This window comes from Balaenoptera borealis (assembly GCF_965194805.1).
Source record: "Balaenoptera borealis genome assembly, chromosome: 1".
NCBI lineage: Eukaryota > Metazoa > Chordata > Mammalia > Artiodactyla > Balaenopteridae > Balaenoptera > Balaenoptera borealis.
In genome coordinates, this window is record NC_138860.1 from 171,351,789 (window position 1) to 171,378,701 (window position 26,913).

The window sequence follows — 26,913 nt, forward strand, 5'->3', positions numbered from 1 at the left end:
TCAAATTATACTGAGTGCAGAACTGTATGTATAGTACACCACCATTTGCTTTACATGTGTAAAACCTCTGTAAGGACATTTAAGAAACATTATATTGTCTGCCTCTAGGCCGCCAGAGGACAGAGATGGGAAGACGTTTCACTGTATATCATTTAAACCAGTTAATGAATTATCCGTTCAACATATAATTTTTAAAGTAAAAACAGCAAAGAAACAAAACTCCTTTGTGGTTCCAGGTAAACTGTGTTAGTGAGAAGGGAACCAATATTTATTGAGCTCCTACCACGTTCCAGTTACTGTTCCAAACCCTTCCACATATACTTTTAGTTACCCTGGTAGTCCATTGAGATGGGATAAATTATTCTAATTTTACAAGTTAGAAAAGAGATTTAAAAGAAAATAGGTTAAGTTGGTCCAGTTAATTTAGCCAGTGTCAAGCCAGTGTCAATCTAGCTCCAAAGTTCCAGCCTTCTCCACTCTCCACACTGCTTCCACTGAAGCAAGTCATCCTATTTTTAAAGTAATATTGGCATTACTTTATTGGGCACTTACGATGTGCTGGGGACAGTACGCCTATAATTCTCAAAACAACGCTGGAAGGCTGGAATTACTATCCCCCTTTTACACAGAAGACAAACGAGGCTCAAAAGGGAGGCGCGTAACGACCCCAAGGTCAGACACTTAGACGGTTAGAAGCCAGGTTTAATTCCAAATCTACTCTAAAGTCGAAACCACTCCCGGATCAAAGGACAAAAGCAGAAACATTCGAAGAGCTATGGGGGAGGTGCGGACACTTCCGGGGAGAAAGGGGAAGCCAACGGGCTACGGAGGGCGGCGCAGGCGCTGGCGCCAAGCTCGCGAGAGAACGTGCCCGGGGCCTAAGGGCCCCCGCACCGCCCGCGCCGCCTGTCGATCACCTGGCCCCGCCCCGCGCCGGCGCGCCTCCGGGCACGCCCCGGCCGGGCGGGAAGCGAACGCGCGCGCGCTCCCTCCCGTTACCCTCCTCCTGCGGGAAGGGCGGGGGAGGCTGGAGGCGCGTGCTCGCGAGCTGCGTGCTCGCGTACGTCGCCGGGTTCGGCTGCGTCCGTCCCGCCGCCCGCCCGTTGCCGCCGCCGCCGTCGCCGCGCTTTCGCTTCGCCGGCCGCCGCCTAGGGGGGCTGGGGCCGGGCCAAGCCGCCGCCGCCGAAGCTGTTGCCGGGATGCCACGGGTGTACATCGGCCGCCTGAGCTACCAGGCCCGGGAGCGCGATGTGGAGCGCTTCTTTAAGGGCTACGGGAAGATCCTGGAGGTGGATCTGAAGAACGGGTGAGGAGGACGGAAGAGGGGCCTGCCGGGTGGGGACGGGGCCCCGGCGGTGGCGGGGAGGCCGCGGGGACGGGAGTGGGACGCCTACCCCGCGCGGAGCTGCCGGCCTGCTCCGGCCCCGCCATAGTCGCGGCGCCTCGGGGGCGCGGGTAGGCCCCGGTTCCCACTGCGCCTGCGCGGGTGGGGGTGGTGGAGGGATAATGGGAGCGATGGTGAGGCTCTGAGTGGGACGGGGAGAAGGAAAACCCGAGTGGGATTGGGGCTCCGGGAGGGAGGGCACAGCTCCAGGGCTCCGGGGAGGCCTGGGTTTTTCCTTCCCAGGCGCTGGAGCCGGAGCCTGGTTCATCTTCAGTAGAGACCGACCTTTCCCGCTCTGAGGGCTGCTGGAAACAAACAGATTTCCTCCTCCCTTTTCACCTCTTCCCCAGTCTAATGGATCAGATGGTCACAACGCATCTCTCCCGGGGACGGGAGCTCTGAAGGGACGCCCTTTTTAGACTTGCCATGTGCTACACTTTTTTGGGCGGGAGACTCTAGTTTGAGTAGTCTAGGGACGGTTTCGAAAGTATCGGCTTGCGGTGCTGAAAGCCTTCACCGTTCCCTCTACAAGGGTAAATTAAAGTCTTAGCCTGCTATCTTTAAGACTGCGTACAGAGTTTCCATGCTGGGGTTTCCGTTCTCCAACTTGCCAAAAAATTGTTTTGTCGTTGTAGAATTTGTTAGAGAATAGTGGCCACCGTGACTAGTCAACTAGTTGATGTAGACGGAGACCTACAGTTAGGAAATTGCTAACTTACTACCCACCCGGGTATGGTCTGTTACTTGTATTCCTAATCTACTTTGGTAGAGCAGGGCCCGCAGGGGCTACAAGTTTCAGGGAAAGCATGAGGAGTCAGCCCTGGAAAAGATATTCAACAGGGAAAACTGTGAGAACCGGGAAATGTTAGGTAGGACTTCAAAGACATGGATATAAAAAAGTAAAAGGAGTGGGGAAACATTTTAGGGTACTAAACCTTGGCTGTTAGAAGAACTCTTGGCTTTTTTTTTTTTTTTTTTAAGATCTACTTTGCAACAGGTCTGATATGGCTAGAGTTTACTCCCCAATGTAATACTAGCAACTAACACTTGAGAAGTTATGAAAGATACCTAAGTTGAACATTTGAGAAAAATTGGAAGCTACAATGTACTCAAACTGTTGGCTGGGTTTAAAATTTTAACAAGTCATTTCAAATTGATTGTTAGGAAGGACCACCTTCTTACTAAGGAAAATGTCCTCCATCAAGTGTTTATTATGAATGCTGATTTCTTTTAGAGTAGAAGGTTTAGGAAGTTACTCATTTTGTACAATAGAGCTCTCAGTTCTTAAACGTACTAGATAAAGTGGGCAGGGGGTTGTTCTTGTGATACATATCATATGTCTGAACAATCAAGTTCAAACTCCCAGTTTTCTTCAGAGCCCAATTAAGTTGACAGAGTAAATTTTGTGGGGAAAGCATGGGTTTTGAAAGCAAACAGGCCTGGGTCAAATCGTAGCTTCACCACTTACTACCTATGGACAAGTTACTTCTGTGATTCTGAGTTTCCCCATCCACCAGGAAAAGGAAGATTAGAGATAATAGTTGTAAAGCATTTGGCTCATAGCTGTAAATGGTAGCTATAATCAAAGGGATTTGACCTTGATCATAAGGAGACATCTTAGCTTAAGTGTTTAGTAACACAGCGTATTTGGTGAGGTCTGTTCTCTAAGGTTACTCAAGTGATAGTGAGCAGGAAATGATGTTAATAGGAAAGCTAATTAAGGGAACAAATATGTTGATAACTGACAAGATGCCTCTACTGTGCTAAATGAAGGGAGGAGGCAGAAAACCAGTTCTGCCCTTGAGTGAATTAAGTGCTTGTGGTTATAACATACACTTTGAGTTAAGCAATGCTTGCTCTCAATTTAAACTCAAGAAGTGAAACTTGGAATGGTTTGTCTGAAATAGGCTTTGAAGTGTGGATTGACTGGGGCTTGAAGTATCTGGGAATAGTGTATGTCATAACTGGTGATGGTAGAATAAGGAAGAATTTTGAGATATAAACAGTCTAGCTTGGATTGAGTCTCATGAATGATCTAGAAGTTTAACAACATAAATCAGAAACAACAACTGTAAGATTTTACACTAAACATTCAAAATCATGGATGGGAGTTCAAATGCTCTGGAGGGAATAATCGAGCAACCTGAGAAATGGTGATCTAAGAGGAAGGATCAATCGATCCTTCCAGGACCCTAAATACGTGGGTCTCTTGGGGAACTAGTCATTTTTACAGTTGTGCTGCTAAACCATGATATGCATGAAATCTGTGATTGAAAGTCAAGGGAGGGCTTCCCTGGTGGCGCAGTGGTTGAGAATCTGCCTGCCAATGCAGGGGACACGGGTTCGAGCCCTGGTCTGGGAAGATCCCACATGCCGCGGAGCAACTAGGCCCATGAGCCACAACTACTGAGCCTGCACGTCTGGAGCCTGTGCTCCGCAAGAAGAGAGGCCGCGATAGTGAGAGGCTTGCACACCGCGATGAAGAGTGGCCCCCGCTTGCCGCAACTAGAGAAAGCCCTCTCACAGCAACGAAGACCCAACACAGCCATAAATAAATAAATAAATAAACAAACAAACAAACAAACCCTCACGCCAACGGTTGGTCATTCTAGACCAATAAAATCATTTAAAAAAAAAAAAAGAAAGAAAGAAAGTCAAGGGAATGAAGAATGAGAAGTCATTTTAGGGATTTGAAGGCAGGTGTCAACAGTCACCAAACAGGTGCACCTCCTGGTAGCATTCAGGAATCATTGCAGAGGAAAATGACTTCTGAACAAAGGACCAATGGTATATAGATGTATTTCAAGCAACTGACTGGATTAGATGGCAGTAGCACAGAGGAGTTTGAAAGGATGGCATAATTTAGCAACATGTGTAAGCTTATAGTCCTGGAAACGTACAAAGGATAGTAGAGCCCCTTGAGAAGCCTTTTTAACATATCTGGATTGTGATTATTAGTAACTGAAACTCAAAAGATTTTGGATGGTTAGGGCTTTGAAGAATTGCTGAAGAGTTCAAATTTGTAGAAGTGAGATTTATCAGTAGACCGTAGCTATGTTGAGCTGAAGGGTTGTAGGTAAAGTTCTGAATTAATTAAGTAGGTGTAAAGCAGTGGTATAATAGAAAGTTGACCAAATGAGGCAGCAGATGAGCTCTCCAAAGGAGATTTAGTATCCAGGAGAACATTTTATGGACCCTCTTGGGATTAGGAGAAGGGAGGTGTATGCAGTAATGTATTGCCTGCTTTTATTGTACCAGGTAACCCTAATCTAGATTGCCTTAGTTTTAGAGAACTCCTGGAAAGATGGTTTAGTTTGGGGCCACGAACATGACGTAAATCTCCCACAACAACATAGGCCACTCCAGATCCCCTCTGGTCTCCTCCATTTGTATGTGCCACACTAACGCCAGCAAGAGCCACGGTGGGCCAGGGGTCAAGGAAGCAACAATATTAGCAGCTGTTTATAGCCTTCCAACTCTGTGGTAACTTTTGCTGTCTTTGATTATTTGTGAATTCTGTGAGCTTTCTCTTTTATTAGTAAATCACTTTTTTCATGTAAAATGTAGATTTTTTTTTTTTAAGTACAGTACTTTCTTTTGCCACAAAATATTGTGGTTTTGGTCTCAGATCTTTATATTTTAATTTTCCCATATTTTAGTTAATGAATGAAACATATCACATTCTAAGATTATTTTATTTGCCTAGTAGCAGGTAAACCCCCAAACCATTGAGGGTTTGGGGGGGGGGTTGGTTTTGGTTTTTTGTTTTAGTTGGTTAAATGTGTGAATTAACGCTCTCCAGGGAAACTTGGCTATAAATTTCAGAACCTTTGTTTCATATTACAGACAGTGAAATTGTGAACAGCCAGAATTTTCAGGGGTGTCCTGGTCTGTGTAGTTGGATTTTCATGATATCTAAGTATTACCAAGAAGTTTTTTGTTTTCATCCTCTGTTTAAAATTCCTTCAAGTAGAAGATACCCCTTAGTTAATTTTTTAAATATGTTACGGCTTTCAGCGAGTCAGGTTGTTGTTCTGTTTGTCCCTGAGCACTGTAGGGCACTGTTAGGCCTGAGATACTGGGATGAATCTCTGCCAACCCCAGAACCTACACAGGGATTTTCTCTTTTGACTAAATCCTTGATGAGAGCTTGTTTTTCTTCTTGTCTTTTAAAGAGGCAATAAGGAAAATATAATTGATGTTCCAAGTTATTGGTTTCTGGTTAATTGAACTGGTAGTTTAGTATTAAAAGCCCATTCTTGGGAATTCCCTGGCAGTCCAGTGGTTAGGACTCTGCTTTCACGGCTGAGGACCCAGGTTCAATTCCTGGTCAGGGAACTAAGATCCTGCAAGCTGCATGGTATGGCCAAAAAAAAAAGAAAAAAGCCCATACTTAATCTATATAACATTTCAAAATAGTATGTATTTATTTCTGATTATAAAAATTTTACATATTTATTGTACATTTTTTTAAATATAGAGGACAAAAATTAAAGATGACAGTATCTGCACTTTGAGACTTTGTCTTTTTTCCGCACGCAGGTGCATGCACTTCTTAAGCCTCCCCGCCTCCCTTTTTCACATTGGATTCGTACTGTACGTTCTGTTTTGTAATCAGCTTCTACCTAACAGCCTGATCCTTTTGTCATTAAGTGTTCTCCCACAACCTAATTCTTAAGGGCTACATAGTATTCCCACATAGAAATACTATTTAATGTACATAAGCAAAACCATGTTGCAAGACATTGCAGTTGTCTTTGGTTTTGCACGTATTTTACACGTATATAACGCTGTGGCAAATATCCTTTATGTAAATCTTAGGGCAGATTCCTGAAAATGGACTTTGGAGTCAGAGTGTATACAGTTGTCCCTCAGTATATTCACAGGATTGGTTCCAGGACCCACTGCAGATACCCAAATCTACGGATGTCCATGTCCCATAGTCGTCCCTCCACACCCACAGGTTCAACCAACCCAGGATATGGAGAGCTGAGTGTACACATTTTTAACTTTTGCTACCTTTTGGTTTCCATGGTATTTATTTATATTTTCACCTGTCGTATTTAAGAGTTCCTATTTTTCTGAACTCTCAACTACTCTTGATCATAATTTTTTAATATTATGACTTTTTAATTAGAATGTCTAAAAATATATATTAGGAAGTTATCTTGCAGCCTTTAAGCCTTATCTTTTTAGCCTACCAAGCATAACAGGTTCAAGAACTTTTTTTAGAAAATAACTTTTTGACTGATTAGAAAATAAATACAGGTGCATTGTAGATAATTTAGACAATACCAAAAGCAGAAAGTAGAAAAGAGGTATCATTAAGAATCCTTTTAACATAGACAAGGTCTTATGTGCAATTTTATGTCCCACTTTTTCTGCTTAATTTTTCTCATATATTTTTTCTGTTACATTAAAATCTTTCTCATAAACATCATTTAGGGCTGCACAAAATCCATTGTATGGCTATATCATGATTTACCCAACCATTCCTTCTAGGCTGTCTCTCAATTCTTGCTGTCCTATATAACCTTGTGATGGATATCACGTGCAAAAAACTTTGTTTGCATTTTAATCATTCCTTAGGACGGATTCTATGAAGTAAAATTCATGTGTCACAGTAGGAGTGAGCATTTTGAAAGCTCTTGATGCGTATAGCCAAATAACTGCCCTGCAGAGCCGTGCCGGTTACACTTGTAGCAGCAGTGCATGAGCACGCCCATCATGGCAGCCTCGTCAGCACTGAGCCCATGGTACTGTTCAGAGTCTTTGCTGATTTAACAGGTGAAATGGTTTCAGGTGTTTTAACCAAGAACTTTTTCCTAAACAAATAAGAAATCATGAGAAACAGGGCTATGGATTAAGTAGCATTCTGTCATTGTTTTATTCATAGTATCGAATGTAACTGTTACAAATGTGACCAAGTTGTTTTTGTACTGAAGTCTCTTGCTGAGGTCAACATACCTCCCCCCAAAATATATTAGGTAGGTTACTTTTTTTCTTAAGCCATGGGTGATTTTTAAATTTCTGTCATTTTGAAAAGTCATTGCCAAGAAACCATACCATGCTGCGGTTTGACCAAACGTTACCACCTTAAACTGCCCTGGCTTGAGACTTCCACTCCTTGTTGCTGGTTTCCCAGTCAGTTTGTGATAAGAGTAAACATCGTCTGTAATTACTTGGCCAAATCATTTTAAATCCCTATTCCTCAGTTTTATAGCTTGCTCCTCCCTTCCTTGTTGATGTATCATGAATAAAAGGGCCACATGAAATATTTTTCCCTTCTTAAAAGGTAGGCACAGGATGTAGACTAGATAAAATATGGTTTGGGTTCCCGATATTTTTGGATACTTCCAAGTAACCTAAACAGCAAATTGTATTTTGAGATCCTCGGAAGAAAGGTGCTCCAAGCATCTGAGAGAATACTATTGGGGGTGATATTTATAAGTTTGTAAGCTAACACTGAAATTTTAAAATAAGTGTTGTCTCTAGTTTGTACTGACGGGGAAACTGAGGCACGGGGGATTAAATGACAGGGCCAAGGTTACAAAATGAGTTATTGACAACTCTGGAAACTGAAGATCTTTCTTATTCACATACCAGATAGAGCATGGGTGGTGTCAGCCAAAGTTGCTCTCCGTGTTGTTTGCTTCCAGAGGATTCATTCCTATCCTTTGGGGCTTGCCTCCAAGGGTGAGAAGGTAGTTCAGGTTCCACAGCCTGAAGTCCTTAGTCTCTCTGCAGAGGCTTCCAACAAGCTGCCAAGTTACTGCCAAAAGTGAGACAAGTGCTATTTTTTTATGACGTTGGCCCGGACAGAGACTGCTACTGATTCTCCTCAGGCTACTCTTTGCAGAGCTGAAGGGTGGTATCAGCTTTGTGATGGCTGACCAGGGTCGGATCTGTGCAAGTAGATGCAGTGAACAGTCTCTGTCCTGTTGTCATAGCTAGGGCTGTCTGGTCTTGGAGTATCCTGAAGGTGAGGGATGGATTGTGCCCTGGATTTGCACGCCTGTATTTTGAGGAAATGCCCTGCATGACCTTTCCTATGTGTTGAGATGAAAGTCTAGAGGTCCTGGAACTGCACCTGATGCCTGAAGAGCCACTTAAAGGGCCCTCCGCCGGGGCCCCCAACCATGTCTTGTGCCTGGATGCCAGATGGGGGCCTCCATGAACACAGACCTCCAAGGCCTAGAGGGGGGGAAACTGGAGGAGGGAGGTTTGAATTCAGCCGTCAGGAGTGAAAGAGGTGAGCAGGAGACTTGGGCAAGGGGGTTAGGAACCACAGACCAGATGAACTGACTTTGAGAAAAGTTATTTCATGTGGATGAAATGAAGCTATTGATCCATTAATGTTTAAGGAATTTGAAACATCCATTAAAATATTAAGTGAATTAAATGACTGATTTTCAAGGGAAGGGCATCCCCAAGAAATAGCATGGGGAGTGGCATCTTTGACCAAAAAGAAAAGGAAACAGGGACCGTGGGGTGGTTATGAGGGACATGGAAACAGCCAGGATGGTCCCAAGAGGCATAATTTCTAAGAGGTTTTAACACCTGTCACCCTGCCTATAGTGTGGTTTTAGAGGTAAGTACAAACTGGTTTTGTTTGTAGCTTTGGTGTGGAATCAGGTAGTGTTGTCTGCTGAGTGTACACCTTTATTTCATTAACTACAAGTAACAGTGATTCTTACGTTCTAGGAGTTTTATTCTAAATTAGCAATATGACTTTCATCTCTTGAGTTTTTTTAAATTGTTTTTAATTTGTGATTGAGTCTTCATGAGCTTTAGTGTGTCATCAGGGAATAGTTGATCTCTTTTCTTGTGAGACCTTTTCATTTACCCTTAGTGTGGATAAGTGTCAGAAAATTGAAATGTACACAGGTATGACTATGTTTGCTCCCCTTTAAGGAAAGCAGCCCTGTTGACTTTAAAAGGTCACAGTGAAACACTTCATTATGACAGCGGGGTTATGGTTGTGATAGTTTGATCCACAAACTATTTGCAAGTATGTTGCTTCCTGCGGGTAGTCCCATTTTATAGGGTAGAAATATGGAAGCAGCCTAGTAAAAGTGAATTTGCTTAGTTCATTTTTGAAAGACTTTTGGATAGTTGAAACAAAATGGCAAATAGGCCCATAGACCAGTTACAAAGTAAGACTAGATTTGAAATTGGTTACAGATTCCTCTCTTGCTCCTGCTTTCTGAAGGAATTTTGTATTATCACTTAGTTTTTAGAATAATGATTGTTTCTGTTCTCTTTTCCTCACTCCAGTATGTGAGTATTCCTTCAGAGATGGGCTGGTATTTTCTTAATGATTTGTTATCTTTCTCTATTTTCCTAGACTGGTGTTAAAATTTTGATAACTGACGTATAGGCTTGGTTCCACTATTAGCTTAGAGGATGTTCACAACTTATTAGCACACATCAGATGCAGAAATGGTATTTCTTGCCATTTAATATTTCTCATAAGATGCTAACATTCATGTGGGCATTTGTCTTCCACAGCATATAATTTGATGTAACTGATTTTCTGTGCTAGAGCTTGTGTTTCTCAAACTGTTTGCTCTATGGACCACTTCTTTCCACTAGTGTGGAGATAGTAGAACGTGGTGATGAAGTGTTGATTTTAGGTTAGGACCTAGGGTTGAAGAATCCCAGGTGTTGGGTAGCCTTTACTTAACTGCTGTAAGCGTTCATTTCTTCATCTATGAGATTATCAGTAAATCTCAGAGTTGTGAACATTATTATAAAGGATTTTGAAAAGGGAAAGAGTCCTGGTGGGCTAGAGTAGTCATGTTAATAGTGGTTTGGAGTTGAATCAGATCATAGATGGCTGTCATCTGCAAAGTACTTTTCTGGTTGCTGCCATAATCTTTGTATAATTGGAAGTCTGTAAACTTTATAGCATTCTTTGATTTCTCATCCATTTTTTTCCCACACCATTCATGCTTATATTTTTTGGTCCCGGTCACCATTCCTTACAAAACTAATTAAATGCATTCTTAAATACATAATACTGTCAATATCCATTCACATCTACCACCTCTAAGCCCAACCTTCCATCATCTCTATGCTGGTCTAATTTTTGCTGAGCCTTAAAACCAAAGACAGATTCCAGGGGTTAATATGGGGCCACCAGAATGGGGATTGCACAGAATAATCTTATTTTTCCTCTATTCTTCTAGTCTGTTATGTTCTGAACCCACACATGTTTTCGGAAGGACCAGATGGCTGACACTGGCTAATGGGAACCAAAAGACGAGTGAAAGTAACCTGGTTGTCACATACTCCAAGCTTAGGGGTGCTTCACCTGCCCCAAGATCAATTTCTTTTTTCCTCTGGAGAATTGACCCAGCTGTATCCAAAAAACGTTAATACAGCCTGGCTTATCTAAGGTTAGATTATCAAGTCAAGCAGCAGCATTTGTTGAATTTGAAAGGATTGTGCTCAGGACTGTGGGAGAAAAGAAACAGCTGCCTTTACAAAGGCACTGTGACCTTGTGGTTAAGAGCTTGGGTTTTGGAGTCAGATGGACCTGGGTTCTAATCCAGCTATACCGCTTAGGAGCTCCTTGACTACAAGCCAGTTGCTTAGCCTCTCCCAGTCTCATTTTTCTCTTTGTAAAATGGGAGTAATAGTAGTAGTAGTAGTGCATTCTTCGCATATGATATGAGGAATGAATGAAATATTATAGATGAATTATTTACTGTGTGCCAGGCACTGTTCTAAATATTAGCCTTTGTTAATATTAAAGAGCTCATAATCAAATGAGAGGATAAGCACAAAGGAAAAAGAACAAGGCTTGAAAGGTCACCAAAACATTATCATGTAAAACATAAAATTGAATAGAAGTGCTAATGCTAAAGACAGTGCTAAAATGCTTAGAGTCCGGCAAGTTTCTGAGACTTCATGAAAGAGAATTCTCAAGTCCGTGGAAGATGGTTGCTGTGATTCACCTTGCGTAATCAAGGCATTCCAGGTTTAGAGAATGACATCAACAAAGATCTTTAGGAGTCAATATAGACCTCTGAGCAAAAGAATGATAAAGCAGCTGACTTTCCCCACTACATTTAAAGAGACAAGTTGACTAAGTAAAAATAGCCATATTCTTGAACGAAGGAAGGTGATCAAACAGGAAGAGGCCGCCCTGGGGGCCCAGCAGAATGAGCACACTGTAGAACTAGGCAGTGCACTAAGTGGGCAGCCAGAGAAGAACAGCCAGAGGCAATGACAGTGTTGTTAGGAGTGAATCAGGTGGTCAGGGGACCAGAAGAGAGGAATCATGAGGTAGGTTTTCTTCTTTGAAGGTGGGGAAAGATCAAGTGCAGACTGAGCTGTGGCCAACGTTTGCAGACCAGGAATCCACACTAGCTCTAAGCAGAGAGCTCTTGGTGTGCGGGAACTGCCAGTTTGCCGACGTGAAAAGAGCCCCAGACTGGGTACTGGTGAGCCCTGAAGTCGCACCCCAGCTCTGCCACTCAGTGAGCACGGGTAAGTCATCCACCTTCCACGGGTGGCCGTGATGGCCCTCCCTCCTCTGAGGCTAAAGAGAGGGAGGCCGGAATGCCCAGAGCAGCCTCCTTCCTGTCTCAGGATAAAAAGGATCTCAGGAACCCACTTTGTGTGGTAGGAGCTCCTAGTGGTGGGTTATAAACAACCCTCAGTTACTGGGATAGTCAAATTGCAACCATAATCAGTGACTCAGAGCAGTGAATGTGACATTGGTTAATTCTACTTTGAGGGCCTGACCACTGCTTCCCTGGAATTTTGCAGACCTTTGGAATTGGGGGCACTTACATGGTTGTCACTCACAAGCTTTCTCTGAGTTGGCCTCACCTGAGCACTAGAGAGTTGGTTGCAGAAGTGTCTTTCTGCAGTTTTCCAAGCACTTTATGCAGAGAGCAAGAATTTTCGTTTTTTATTACTATCCTGTTAGTGTGCCCTAACTTTTTTCACCTCATAACACAAGCTGGCTGAAGCATAGGATCAACACTGAGTGCTTTGAAAGAAAGCTGTTTGATTCCTGTTCACTGAATGCCGTTTCTTTCAGGGTAGATTTAAGGGCTCTGCCCTTAAAGTACATTGCTGTTGACCCTAGTTTCAGGGTTCAAGCCACCCCATGGGTTAACTTCAACAGATGAAAATTTTTCCTTGGCTACAGCAACATCCCTAATCCTGACCAGCCATGGAGAGGTTCGGTTCTTGCAAGGAAAATGAGTGAATGTGGGAATGGCTCACCACATTGGGAAAACAAAACTCACATCCTGCTGATGGTTGGCTGAGGACTGTCATGTCCACATACAAAGAAAAGCATGTGGCACAGTTTTAGGACAAAGGTGAGCAGAGATCCACCGTGGAAAGGGGCAAATTTTTCTTATAGAGAGAACATCCAAGGCGTGCCCCGGCGGTAAGCAGTACTGGCGGGTGACAGCAGGCACACGCATGGAGGCTTGCTTTCCCTCGCTCCTCGCCCCCACCCCCCGTCAGTCAGCTGGTGGTGCGCACCCCCTTAGTCACGCCCTGTCCGGTGAAGATGTTTGGAAGACGGAGATGGCCCTAAGCCATTTCGGGAGGGGTGAGATAGACTCCCCAGCCTCTTCAGTAGGACATACGGCGTGGTATTTGGGACCATTGGTGTAGGTCATTAGATCAGGGGAAGACTATTCAGCAACAACACAACCTCAGGTGGTAATTTTTCTTGGGTGAAAAAGTGTGATTAACATTTTGAAAATTGAAGTCTTGGAGTACTTTAGTTTTAAAAACATGTCATTCCAGTTCTAGCATTTCAGAGTTCTGACTGATAGTCTGAGCAGTACATCAGCTGTTGAGTGAGGAAGACCAGCACATTGGCAGTGGTATAAGAATGGACTAAAGTTTAGAGCAGCCCACGTAATTCAACGTGGCTTTTGTTTGTGGTATCCAGAATACCTGTCTATAGTTGGTAAGAATCATGGTGCCCACTTTTCTTAGAAAATGGCAGGAATTCCTCGGCCATCATTTTTTGACTAAATTTGTTGGGATTAAATGTGATCTAGAGGAAAAGAGTGGGAAAAGGCAATAGCAGAGAAACATTGAAGAAAGGAGTTTTTCTTTTAATTGAAAAAATTTACATTTAATAGTTAGGCCATGCTTTTTGTTCTTTCACATAGGTGTAGAGAGAAAGGTCGAAAGATACAACATCTGGGAGTCAAGCCAGAGGAGGCATATTGGTGGGGGTTTGATTTGTTTTGGTTTTTATCAGTCCCTACCTTAGAGGGATTTATTAATTTGTAGTAGATTCATTCTCCTGAATTCCTTCATCTTCTTCATTCTCATACTAGAATTACTGAAAGATGGTTGTTTTTAATAGAGAAGAGGAGGGGTATCTGCAGCTAGAATTGAGAAATTTATCTGCTGGGTTATGTTTGTAAGGCTTATCTACCGGTCACACCAGAGATATGTCTACATAAATACACACATGCCGACACATAGTGTGTGCACACATGAATGCGTGTATTTTATATCCCTCCTTTGACAAATGATTCAAAAGGAGAGTACTTTTTGGGAGAGGAGATTACTTTCACGTTTTTTGCTACAACGCACAAAGGGATGTTAAGATCGATTTAGAAAGATTCTCCCGTGTTACCAGGAAGAGCTTTGCTTTCTTAAAGGCACTAGAATTTAATTCAGAGACAGTTAAACTGTTTAAATAAAACTAAAATTTTATCCCATTGTTAAGCCAGAGGAGGACTAATTTTCATTTTAACTGTCATACTTTTGATGTTAGGAGAAACCTCAGAGATACGTAGTATAGCTCCCTCATTTCACAGATAAACTAGGATCCAGAGAAATAAAGTGATTTAAATGTGCTTTTCAGAGTTGGTTTATTGCAGAACCAGGACTAGAACCCAGGCCAGTTCCCGCTGCTCCAGTCTTAGATAGAGTTCTGGAGTCATGCCACAGGCTTTGAATGTCAGCTTTGCTGTTTTATTATGCACATTGTTTAATGCGATGTGCCTCAGTTTCCTCATCTGTAAAACAGATAACAGTACCTGGCTCTTGGGTATTGTGATTATTAAATAAGATAACATTGTTTAGTACATAGAGATTACTTAATAAATATTAAGTACCATTTTATTGTTGCTATCTAGTCTTCCTGCCTTATTTGGGGAACCCATTCACTCCACTTACTTACCAATTACTCCAATTACTTACCGAGTGAAGTAATTCTTTCAGTAAAACTGATCTAAATAAACAGTGATGTGGTAGAAGCAACCACACACTGATCTGGTCTTTACTTTGCTCTCAGGACAGGAATCCTATCAGGTATGGTTTATGGTGCAGGAGTATGGTTTAGTCTTCCAGGCCCACCCAGCATGTCAGTGACAGAAGTGACAGTCAGGTTCCTGATTTAATCCTTGGACTGGACTTTGACATTAAAATGTTCCAAATAGATTTTGTGGCTTTTCACAGAATAGTAGCCAAGATTTTTCTGTGAAATAAATTTGATCTTAAGTCAGCTGTTTTAATAAGTTACTAGGATATCCCCAAAATGTGGCTAAGTAACTTGCTTGTTGAAGAAAATGGGGTGTTCTGTGACTTCTTTATTTAATCCTTGTGAGTCAGCGTTGTCCTTATGACATCACATCAGATGAGTTAGGGGCATTGAATGGTTCCGAGCCAGTGTGAACTCTTAGAAGGGCGTGGAGGCCATTTTATCATGCCCGTGTTGGATGTTTTCTCTCATCCCTCTATACTTGGCATCTGGGCAAGTGGGCAATGCAGACCTGTGACCAATCTTGACAACTAAATTAAGGAAGGTACTCTTGGGGGCAGGAGGTATTTTATGATCTATTTAGGAATAAACCAAAGCAAAAAGTAGTTAGATTTTATTTTTTTATTAGCTCTTTTTTATTTTGTCTCTAAAAATGATAGTATAGCTTTCCTGATGACTCACTCTATTTAGGAAAGAAAAAAGTAGCTGCAATATATTTTATCTATTAAAGATTTTTAATGATCATAAAGCACTTTTTAACATAGCAAGTTATTGATTTGGAGAGGCTTTACTTTGTCAAATATGACAATCATGGTCAAAATCATTCTTATTACGCTGCTCGGCAATTCCAGCTTATGGAAGTGTGAAACCATGTTTTAAAGATTTCATAACCCATAAGTTGAGCCAGGTGTCTTCTGAATTGTGTTATTACAGAACATTTCCCATTAAACACTGGGTGTTTCTGTGTTACTTTTCTTTAATGGAGTTGAGATTCAGTGCCTCTTGAAGTTTGAATGCCACTCAGAGACATTTCAGCATAAAGAACCCTCCAAAGTTTTTAGCTGTACATTGTCACCTTGAGAGACTCTTGTTTGATAGAAACTCTTTAATCTTTAGTAAAGGAAGAATTCCTCAATTCTGAGTTCTCTCACTTAGCATGTTGCTGAGTACAGCATTACATGCTGAAGAAACTGGAATAATTTTGGTCAGGCTGGATGAACTTCTGGCAAGTCTTGTAACCTGTCTTTAGTTTCAGTAGGTGTAAACCCGGAGGGAAACTGTAGTCAGTATCTGCCTATATACATAGCTCTGTTAAAGTTTAAAGATGTTGCTTGTAACTTGTATGATTAAGATGGTTTTGGTTTTTAGCTATAGGCAGTGCTCACAAAGCTAGACTTTTCACAGCCACATCAGAGCAAACTAAAAGTTTCTTGATAACAGTTGATAGGGCATTTGTTTAACCTTGCTTATAAATATCTTACAAATTTTGCCTTTTAGTTTTATAAGTTGTACTCTTCAGCAGGCATTAATAGGATTGGGGTAGGGGGTTGTTTTCTTTTGGATATATGTTAAACCACCAAACCTGTTTGCTGGGAAATTGCTAGCACTACTGTGTAAAAGAAGTTTGCACAGTTGTATATAGATTTTAGAGAATTCCAGCCTACCAATACCTCATGGAAATGAATTTGGAATATCATGAGGAAGAGAATAGGACCAGATTTTTTTCACTGGTAGTTTCTAGAATAGTTAATTCACTTGTGACTTATTTGTTTAGGTAGAGAAATGAGAACTTTAAAAAAATTTTTTTTTTCACTGAGGAGAGTCAGGGTACTGTGATTTTTTTTTTTTTTTTTAAACCTGGTTTGTTACTCCATACATGATTTAACAGTTAAGACACAGTGCCTAAATGTAGGTCTAATTGTTCTCTAAGATACCACTTTGGGGCTAAAGCTAAAAAAAGAAAATGAGTTTTTATGTGACTTGAAAGAGCAAATATTCAATCTTGTAGAATTATGTATTTTAATACCTTATACCAAGCATCCCTGTGGAGGTCTTTGCAGTTGCCACCAGCTACTTGGGGAACAGAAGAAGTGGTCTCTGTATATTTAGCCAGCCTCCTATTAGAAAGACAGGAGTCAACCTTCAGAAGTCTCCCTGCCCTCTTGCAGTACCCACGGGCACAAAGCTGAGTGGTTTCTGCTAAAGGGAAGAGAAAGCTGATCCGTAGTTTGCAAAACCCACCTAACCTTTGCTAAGCATGAACCTCATTGCTTTCTCTTTAATGTTAGTGAAGCTGGGTGTCAGAATGGTGCCAACCAGGACTTTGTTTGCTTTCTTCTAGATATGGGTTTGTGGAGTTTGATGATCTGCGAGATGCAGATGATGCTGTTTATGAACTGAATGGCAAAGACCTTTGTGGTGAGCGAGTAATTGTTGAGCATGCCCGCGGCCCGCGACGAGATGGCAGTTACGGTTCTGGACGCAGTAAGCATTTAAAGGGCATTTGTATCAGTGACATGCCTGTTATTAAATGTTAATTTTTAAAGTAATTAATTAATTAATGTTACATTGAAATGTATTGATATTTAAGCCATTTGTTTTATAAATTTATGTATCTTTTTAAATGTAAAATTGCAAATAAACATCTTTAATAATGTTTAATTGTAATTAAATTAATGACATAAATTTCTTGTTTTAATACTTTATAAATATGTTTAATGATGTGTGTTTGTGTTGTTGTTTTTTTTCTCTGTAATGCAATTGTTTAACATAGATTTAACAAAGACCTCAATGTTTTAATTAAAAGAATCCTTTGAGGCTAAGATGACTGCCTGTTCCATTTGCTGACCTTGGGTTACCTTTCCATGCGTGGCTCTTTGAACCATTGTGGCCCTTGGCTGACCAAAAACAGGAAGCCATGTGACGACCGCAACCTTTCCCCATTAGACCTGGGTGGTGAGGATCCCAAGGGTTAGACACAGATGAGATTAAACTGAAATAGGTGCCTGAAAATCTTTTTTTCGTATAAAATGTTCACAAAAACTTTAATCACTGTGAGTAACGCCAGTAACTGATTTAGTAATTTGGTTAGTTATTTCTAAATTGTTAAATTGTTGATAGTTTTTAATTTATGCATGTTAATTTTAAATATAAATATTAATGAATACATACTTACAACTTTGTAAATTAAATTAAATTTTCATGTTAGCTGATTGCTTTTTTTAAAATCTAGATTAGAATTAAGGGTGGGGATAGAGTTAAAATATATACTATTTGGGGTGGGGGTAGATGGTATATTTAAGGGGAATATGTGCTGTATCATTTTTTCTTTTTCCTCCACTGAAGTAATCTCATCTATTTGAACCTTCCAAAGGTGGATATGGTTATAGAAGAAGTGGCCGAGATAAATATGGCCCTCCTACCCGCACAGAATACAGACTTATTGTGGAGAATTTGTCAAGTCGGTGCAGCTGGCAAGACCTAAAGGTTTGGGCCCTGTTAACCTTCTGGGTTACAGCTGGGCAGGAGTTAAGGTTGAGTTAAGGAAAGAGGTTATTTTATGCAGGCCCAGGCACACAGAGAAAGCTTTCCCAAAGCATTTGGAGATTTTCCAATTAAAGTTTCCATAGGAACACAAAAGACACTGGAATCTCACTGCTACTGTATGTTATGGGGCCAGCATGCTAAGGACAACCTATGTTATGTGAAATTTTCTTCTGTAGAGAATGTTACAGAGAGATAACAATGTAGTTTCTCCCTAATAAAAGAAAAAATTGCAGCCAGCAGTTTCCTGCAGTATTAGTTGTAATAGGCAAGTTTGTGTCAGCTTCCAGTGTAGAGCCTCATTGGTGAAAATGACTATCTGACCCATGTTCTTTTCTAAGATTTATTTGTTTTTCATTGAATATTTGTCCTGAAAGAGTTTTAATGTCAAAAAGTACAGTCCAGTGGTGTACTGGCCATGCAGTGTACTGATCACAGCTCGTTTTTTGAAAATGGTGTTGGTTTTTAATCTCAAAAGGGAAAAAACCTTATTGAGCGTGCCTTAACCTGGATGGTCTTAGGAGGGCAAATGTAAAGGTTGCTCAGAGTTTCCTATCTCACTTCTCATTTTTAGTCCATCATTAAACAAGTCATCTCTAGCAAAATGAGTGAGTATGTTTAGGTTCAGCAAAAAGTAGTAACTTATCAAAGCACTTTTACATCTTTTTTTTTTCTTTTTTTAATGTGCTCTCAACAGTCTTTAGCAAACAAAGATAAGATCCAGAAAACGTTAATTCGCACAGTTGGTCTTAGCAGAAGAGCTGAGACTAAAACATATGCTGGTATTTTTTCTAGTACACTGTGTTGGTTGTCAGTATTACAGCAGGCCCTTACTGAGTGTCTGCCAACAAGACTGTCCTCTCTGAAGGAATGACTCCAGTATTCTGAGAGTTAAGGATTGAACATTATGGCTAGAAACTAGAAAGGCTTTCCAACTTGCGGTTAAAATGGAGCCTAGCCAACGTCCTCAGTTGGTTTTATACTTCTGTGTCTTTGGCAGTTTCCCTCTCAGGAAAGGAGAGTAGTCGAGCCAATTTCCTAGGAAGTCAAGGGAGCCTTCAGAGCAGGACTTTGGAGCCCACCTGCCTGGATGGAATCCCAGCTCTGCCACTTATCAGTTATTTTACTTCAGCAACTTACTTTCCTCTTGCACTTCATATTCCTCAACTATAAAATGGGAGAAATACTCATTTCTACTCAGAGTTATTGTGAGAAATGAATGCATTTTTATATAAAAAGCCTAGAATGGTTCCAGGCACAAATGCTAGCTATTAATCACGGAAATGCAAAAATAAAACTAATGTAAGGTGGTATATTGTTAGTTTTTAAAAATGTGTAAATTCATAATAGCCAGTGGTGGCGTTGAGTTGAAATTTATAGAGTAGTGGCATTGAGAATTGGTCGTTTTACCCACGGTGTGGGTGGTGCTAAGAATTTAGGTCCTTAAGTCTGGCTGCTTATGTTCAGACCCCAACTCCTTCACTTACTACCTGAACGACCTTGAGCAGTTTGCTTAATATCTCTTGTATTTCACTTTCCTGTAAAATAGGGATAATGATTGTATCTACCTCATGTGGCTCTAAATAGGACTAAATTAATTAAATCCTACCTATCATCCAATGAACATTCAATATGTTAGCAGCTATTATTATTAATTTGGAAGTATGGCAATATCTCAACTTGCCCAGGATAGTCCCAGGTGTGGCATAACTTAATAGCATCTTCCTTTACTCTTAGATGTATCCCAGTTTGGATGATAAATTATATGGGCTCCCTGCCTTTTTCCCAGAGCCCCCACTCCTGCAAATAATTCAGCTGAAGTAAAGAAATTTTTGCATGAAGACGGTCATTGCTAGATTATGAATAATGGCCAAGGACTGTATATAAAACCCAGAAATCCCAGAAGTCCCAGCAATTGGGAAATCCTCAGAAAAAGTATTGGACACACTAATTATGAAGAATGTAATGTATGTTAAGACATGTAAACATTTTATGATGCAGTGAGTAGAGGAATAGTATCAAATGGCATATAGTCAGTGTTTGTAACTTTGCAAAATAGGGAGAGGAAAGCAATAACAAAAATGAACTGCTATTGAATATTCATGTATTCATTCCACAAATATTTATTATTGAGTATATATTATATATAAACAAACATGGGGAAATTGGCTACAAGACCCCAGATTTCATTTTCTTTTTAAACACTGATTATGTTCTCTTATTTATATATCACTTCAGTATTTATCTGTCATGTTAGTTGTATTCTCTCTTTGGGTTATATTAAGTCCTCAGAGAGAATGAGGAAAGAGGCTTATAATAGTGAAGGGACATGGGTGGTCATTCCACTTTGAAGCCAGAGCTGGACAATATTGTTCTATCGTCTTTTTGTCTTTCGTAATCCATTTTTGAATTTGTTTACCTTTTACCTTAGATATTTATCCACAGCTATACGTGTTTTCAATAAGGATTTATGATGAAATGCAAAAGACCTGAGTTAAATGTAGTAACTTGAGCTTCTAAAGCTTCTGTAAACAAAGAACTTGCCACTATAAAATTTGGGAAATGATAGTTAACTAAAAAAATTTATATTCAAACAAAACTATTTAAAGAAACAGTTAAATTATTTATTTATTATCTCTACTACCCACCTAATGCCTAACACTTCAGAGAACCTCAGTAAATGGTCGGTGTGTAGCTGTAAATACTTAAGAGTCGACTTCATTCTGAGGAAAGCTAGCATTTCTTCCTAAAGGAAAGGGAAAACTTTCATTATGATTGTGTTAGATATTTTCACAAAATGTGTCTTAACCTATTGGGGGGTTTTGTTTTTCTTTAGGATTATATGCGTCAGGCGGGAGAAGTGACCTATGCAGATGCTCACAAGGGACGCAAAAATGAAGGGGTGATTGAATTTGTGTCTTACTCTGATATGAAAAGAGCTTTGGAAAAGTTAGATGGAACTGAAGTCAATGGCAGAAAAATCAGATTAGTTGAAGACAAACCCGGTTCTAGACGACGCCGGTCCTACTCCAGGAGCCGGAGTCACTCAAGGTACTAATAATGTGTTGGCGCTTGCTGTAAATTCATTAATGAGCACATAGATAATCCATTTTCAGTATTCTGTTGAAGTCTCAGTACCATGGTTCTGTCTGGTCCAGTTACTCAGAACTTTGAACTGAACATTTATTTGCAAAACTCTTGAACTCTTTTGTCATGAGTACAAATAGAAGTAAAGTCCTTTCTCTGATGCAGGTATCAGTGACCTTCTCTTACATTTCTTCTTGGGTCCCCTAAATCATACCATTACTGGGGGTGAACATGACCACTCACCCCTTGTTACTCTCCCAGATACTCCAGCTACTCAGGAGTGGAGACTTTGTCTTATTTGGCAGCTGTTTTGCAGATGAGCCAGGCATTTGTGAACAAGACACACATGGTCCGTGCCCTCATGAAACTCAATCTAGTGGAGAAGACGGGCATTGAGCAAATAATTACCATTGTGATAAGTATGTCAAAGGGAAGGTACGCGGCCCAACTCGTCCGGAGAGCTGGCAGAGGCTTCCCTAAGGACTGTCATAGAAGCTGAGACCTAAAGGATGAGTTGGACATGGTGGGCAGAGAGGGGGGATAGTGCCTTTTTAGCAGAGAGAGCAGCGTATTTTGAAGGCCCTGTTGTGGGGAAGGGGGAAGCAGAGGAGCATGGCTTGAGATGAGGTAGAGAAGAGCGAGATCCTGCTGAGCAACAGGCCAGGTTAAGGGTTTAAGAGTAGCTGGAAGTCATTAGTCTAAGCTTTTCAGGTTTTGTTGTTTTGTTTTTTAACTCTTTATTGAAAACAATACATAAAGCATTAGAGAAAATACGAACTTTGAGTCCCCTTATACTTATCACCCATCCAGCTTCAGTATCTTTCATTTTGCCAGTCTTGTTTCATCACCCCCTCCTACTTCATTGTTTGAAGGCAAATCTAGACATCCTGTCATTCTGCCTATAAAGTGGGTATCTCTAACCTTTTATTTATTTTATAAACTTATTTATTTATTTATTTTATAAATTGATTGGTTGATTTTTGGCTGCATTGGGTCTTCGTTGCTGCACCTGGGCTTTCTGTAGTTGTGTCATACGGGGGTTACTCTTCATTGCAGTGCACGGGCTTCTCATTTCGGTGGCTTCTCCTGTTGCGGAGCACAGGCTCTAGGCGCATGGGCTTCAGTAGTTGAAGCATGCGGGCTCAGTAGTTGTGGCTTGTGGGCTCTAGAGCGCAGGCTCAGTAGTTGTGGTACACAGGCTTAGTTCCTCCGCGGCATGTGGGATCTTCCCCAACCAGGGCTCAAACCTGTGTTCCCTGCATTGGCAGGTGGATTCTTAATCACTGCGCCACCAGGGAGGCCCTAACCTTTTAAATAAAATCATGAGGCCATACCACAGCAACACATCTGTATTCACCTTTCCCCAGTTGCCTCAAATATGTATGTATTTTTGTAGTTGGTTTGTTCATATTAGAATCCCAACTAGGTGTACACATTGCAATCAGATGACATGTGTCTTAATTCTCCTTTTAATCATGGCTGCATCGTCCTTCAACCTCTTTTTATTTTCCATCCATTTAGTTGTGGAAGAAACGGTTTTCTGTTCTGAAGATTTTTCCGTAGTTGAGATTTTGCAGATTGTGCTCTTCTGGTATGTTTAGCACATCCCTTTATCCTGTCCCTCATGTTTCCCATAAAGTCATACTTAGGTCTTGCGGGCATTTAGAGTAAGGCCAGTATTTTAGCAGGTGCTTTGTACTTCCTGTTGCAGCACTTGTGTGGTGTCTGGATGTCCCACTTTGAGTGATGATAACATGCATCCGTGTGAGCCGTCCATTATACAGTTCTGCGCCAGCATTGCACCTAACGGTGGAGTTATTAACATCTGCTGAGAATCATTACCTCGAGCCATTCAGCTGTGGTTGTAACATGATGACTTTCTAGTTTTCCGTTCTTTGTGCATTTAAAGGCTGTAGTTCTATGAAGGATGATTTCCCTCTTCCACCCTTTTGCTACCACCCTAAAATAGATTTTTTATAAGAAATGGAAAGTAAAAGTTGATACCTTTATTTACCAATTTTCAGTATATTGAATGTGCCCAGCAACACCCAAAGGTGGTGGTGAGGTTGCTTGTTTAGTATTATTTTGAATGAATTCTTGGATCTTTGCATATTTAATGTTTGATCCATTGCAGTCAATTTGTTTTTGCTCAAATTGTTCTGTCTTTGGTCATTGGGAGCCCTTCAGGTTGGCTTCTGTGTCTTTTGGTTTTGTTTGATTTTTGTGTGACTGTGCTTTACTAAATATTTCCGCAAATTTTTTATTGCAGCATTTTCAAACATAAAATGTTGAAAGAATAGTTCATAAACACTCATATGCTCTCCTTATAGCTTCAACAGTTACTAAAATTCTGTCTTTCTCTCTGTATATTTATAGACACGCCCTATACATTTATTGTGCTGTAGCATTTGAAGGGAGGTTGTGGAGAGTGACACTTCACCCCCAAATACTTCAGCGTGTATCTCCAAGAATGAGGATAAGCACACTTCTGTCTTCCAACCTAAGAACATTAACAGTGATCCCATAAAGTCATCTAGTGTCCAGGCCGTATTCAGATTTCCCCAGTTGTTCATGGCTATCCTCAGAGCTGTGTTTTCTCCTGGCCAGGATCCATCTAGTCATGTATTGCAAGGGGTTATTGGGTCTCTTCAGTCTGAAGCAGTCCCCCTACCTCATCCCCCCACCCCACCCCACGACAATTACTTTTCTTAGCTTTTTTTTTTTTTTTTTAATACTGTCCCACATTCTGAATTTATGTTTCCTCTTTGTATTGTTGTACTTTATCCCCTGAGCGTCCATAAACTGGAAGTTAGGTCTAGAGAGGTGTGATTGAGATACAGATTAAAAATTTTGAGCAAGAGTTCTTTCATAGATGATAGTACCCAGGAATCTTTGGAAGTCTCTTTCCATCATGATGAGAGGTTCCATCTTTGCCTTTCCTGCCCTGCACCTGGAATTGGTCATTTTCCCCAAGGAGCCCTGGTTGCTTTTGGTAGGAAACGACAGAGTCCACAGTCTCGGCTTATTAGAGACTCTTTAATCTTGGAGGGTACAGTTGACCCTTGAACAAGCGGGGTTGGGGCGCCAGCCCTTCACATCCGCAGTGCCCACACTTGTGGATTCAGCCAACCGCAGATCGTGAGGTACTGTAGTGCGTACCTATTGAAAAAACCCCGTGTGTAAGTGGACCCGGGCAGTTCAGACCCATGTTGTTCAAGAGTCAGCTGTATTTTTAAAACAGCTCTCTGGTCTCAGTTGAATAAATAAGTGAAGGGCAAAAGTGTACGCAGGAAGGCTGGTTAGGGGGCTGCTGCGGTACCAGGGAGAGTGGTGGTGGCTTGCTGGGGGGCAGCCGAGGTGGATGAACTGGAGAAGATCGAGGGCAGAATCAACAGTGCAGAAGACAGTGAGGCAGAGAGGGGAGTCGAGGGTGGCTGTGGTTCCTCGTGTGAGGAACTGGTGAATAACAGCGGCATCGGTGGGAATAAGGAAGGAACCCAGCAAAAAGAGCACGTCTGGGGGGCAGTGGGTTCAGGAATGGAGGCACTACGAGTTTCAGGCAGGCCATTCCAGGCGGAGTGTTTGCGGGTGACTGGATCTCTGGGCCCAGAGCACAGGAGAGAGTTCTCTTTCAGCTTTGTGCCTGGACACAGCCAGGGCCATGCATATTTTTTGATAGAAAGGATGTCTGAATTGACTCTTTTCAGCCAGCATTTTGTCAGCAAGTATTAAAAAAGAAAAAACTTTCTCCCCTAGATCTCGCTCTCGAAGCAGACATTCTCGTAAGAGCAGAAGCCGAAGCGGCAGCAGCAAAAGCAGTCATTCTAAGAGTAGATCCCGATCCAGGTAGGTCTTCCTGGTATTCATGCAGGGCCCACAGGCACCGTTTCCCACTTTGGTGTTAATGGTGTTCCCAGTCTTCCCTCACCCCAGGATTCCCAGCTCTGGACTGGAGTCTCGGGGGTTCAGAAAGCAGTCCTTGGCCAGCACAAGCCGGGCTTTGTATTGTGCGGCACAGCTCCACACATAGCTTTAGTCTGTTCTTCTCATGAGCAGCCTGAAAGTACAAAGTCACATGCGGCTTCGCCGTCCCCATGTCTCCCCAGGTCAGGGTCCCGTTCCCGGAGCAAGAGCCGCAGCCGCAGCCAGAGCCGCAGCCGCAGCAAGAAGGACAAGAGCCGGAGCCCCAGCAAGGACCAGAGCCGGAGCCGCAGCCGCAGCGCCGACAAGCGCCGCAGCAAGAGCAAGGACCAGGCCGAGGAGAAGGTCCAGAACAGCGACAGCACCGGCAAGTCCAAGAGCCGCAGCCCCAGCCGGCAGAAAAGCAAGAGCAAAAGTAGAAGCCGCAGCCAGGAGAGGGGCGCGCAGGAGAAGCGGGGCAGCGTGAGCCGAAGCAGAAGCAAGGAGAAGAGCCTGCGCAAGAGCCGCAGCCGGAGCCGCAGCAAAGGAGGCAGCCGCAGCCGGAGCCGCAGCAAGAGCAAGGACAAGAGGAAGGGGAGGAAGAGAAGCAGGGAGGAGAGCCGCAGCCGCAGCCGCAGCCGCAGCAAGAGCGAGAGGAGCAGAAAACGGGGTGGCAAGCGAGACAGCAAGTCGGGCAGCAGCAGCAAGAAGAAGAAGAAGGAAGACACCGACCGCTCCCAGTCCAGATCGCGATCCCGCTCAGGCTCGAAGGAGCGGGAACACGCCAAGTCCGAGTCCGGCCAGAGGGAAGGCCGAGGGGAGAGTGAGGATGCTGGAGCCAATCAGGAGACCCGGTCCAGGTCGAGGTCCAATTCCAAATCAAAACCAAACCTCCCGTCAGAATCACGCTCCAGATCAAAGTCCGCCTCAAAAACCCGATCCCGGTCCAAGTCTAGATCCAGGTCTGCGTCCAGATCGCCCTCCCGGTCTAGATCTAGGTCCCACTCAAGGTCCTAACTGGCTACGACCACAGCTGGAACTACCCAAGAAGTCTTTTGTACATGTTTGGTAGCCGTAGCACAAGTGATTGAAGTAGAACATATGTCACTGCTGTACATTTTTAACTCCCCTAATGGTGTGTCTACAGTTGTTAAGTCTAAGCGCTTCCTCTCCATAAAGCCTCCTGGCGTCAGGCCTTCCTGCTCGACCGAAAGCAGTCTTCTCTTTGAAAACCCCCTTTACTCATGGCCCACAGTAGAATATCCAAAATGCCTTGGCTTTGAGGCCTGGCCTTTCCTACAGGGAGCTCAGTACCTGGATGGCTTTAAGGCTGGAATGATGACATAGGTAGGTATGGTGAGTTCAACCATTTTGCCCTTGAATTGATGCCCTTTGATGTATGCCATTTAGTGAAAGTGCTAAGTCTTAAGTTTCCTACCACTTTGGTTTCATATTTTTGGACTTAACAAAGTTGTGAATAGCACAGTCGAGGAAAATTGATACCTGCAGTAACCCATAGGAAATAAACTGTAGAGTTCCATATTCTGGTATTGTGATTATATTGTTTTATATTAAAAAAGAAAAGAAAAGAATTTTTTTTAATTTTATTTTTCCCCGTCTTGCAAAGTATAGTGACCCCTGTTTCCATTAAATTTGAATAAAGACTATTTTTGCTTGACAAAATTTCATGGTGCTTGAATTGACATTGCATTTCCTGATGCATCTTGATATCTTTTTC

At 42.0% G+C, this 26,913-nt stretch overlaps 1 protein-coding gene across 2 annotated transcripts; it reads left to right on the plus strand.

The window, feature by feature from the left end:
- Positions 1–1,005: 1,005 nt before the first annotated feature.
- SRSF4 (serine and arginine rich splicing factor 4) lies at positions 1,006–26,858 on the plus strand. Of its 2 annotated transcripts, XM_082348280.1 has the most exons (6): positions 1,006–1,306; positions 16,987–17,129; positions 18,019–18,131; positions 21,025–21,239; positions 25,032–25,121; positions 25,382–26,858. In XM_082348280.1, the coding sequence occupies exons 1-6, from the start codon at positions 1,200–1,202 to the stop codon at positions 26,190–26,192; spliced, it is 1,479 nt and encodes a 492-aa protein (XP_082204406.1). In that variant the 5' UTR covers positions 1,006–1,199; the 3' UTR covers positions 26,193–26,858. The 2 variants fall into 2 exon arrangements, with proteins under 2 accessions (XP_082204406.1, XP_082204407.1); XM_082348281.1 differs by lacking the exons at positions 1,006–1,306; positions 16,987–17,129; positions 18,019–18,131 and adding an exon at positions 19,768–20,155.
- The last annotated feature ends 55 nt before the right edge of the window (positions 26,859–26,913 follow it).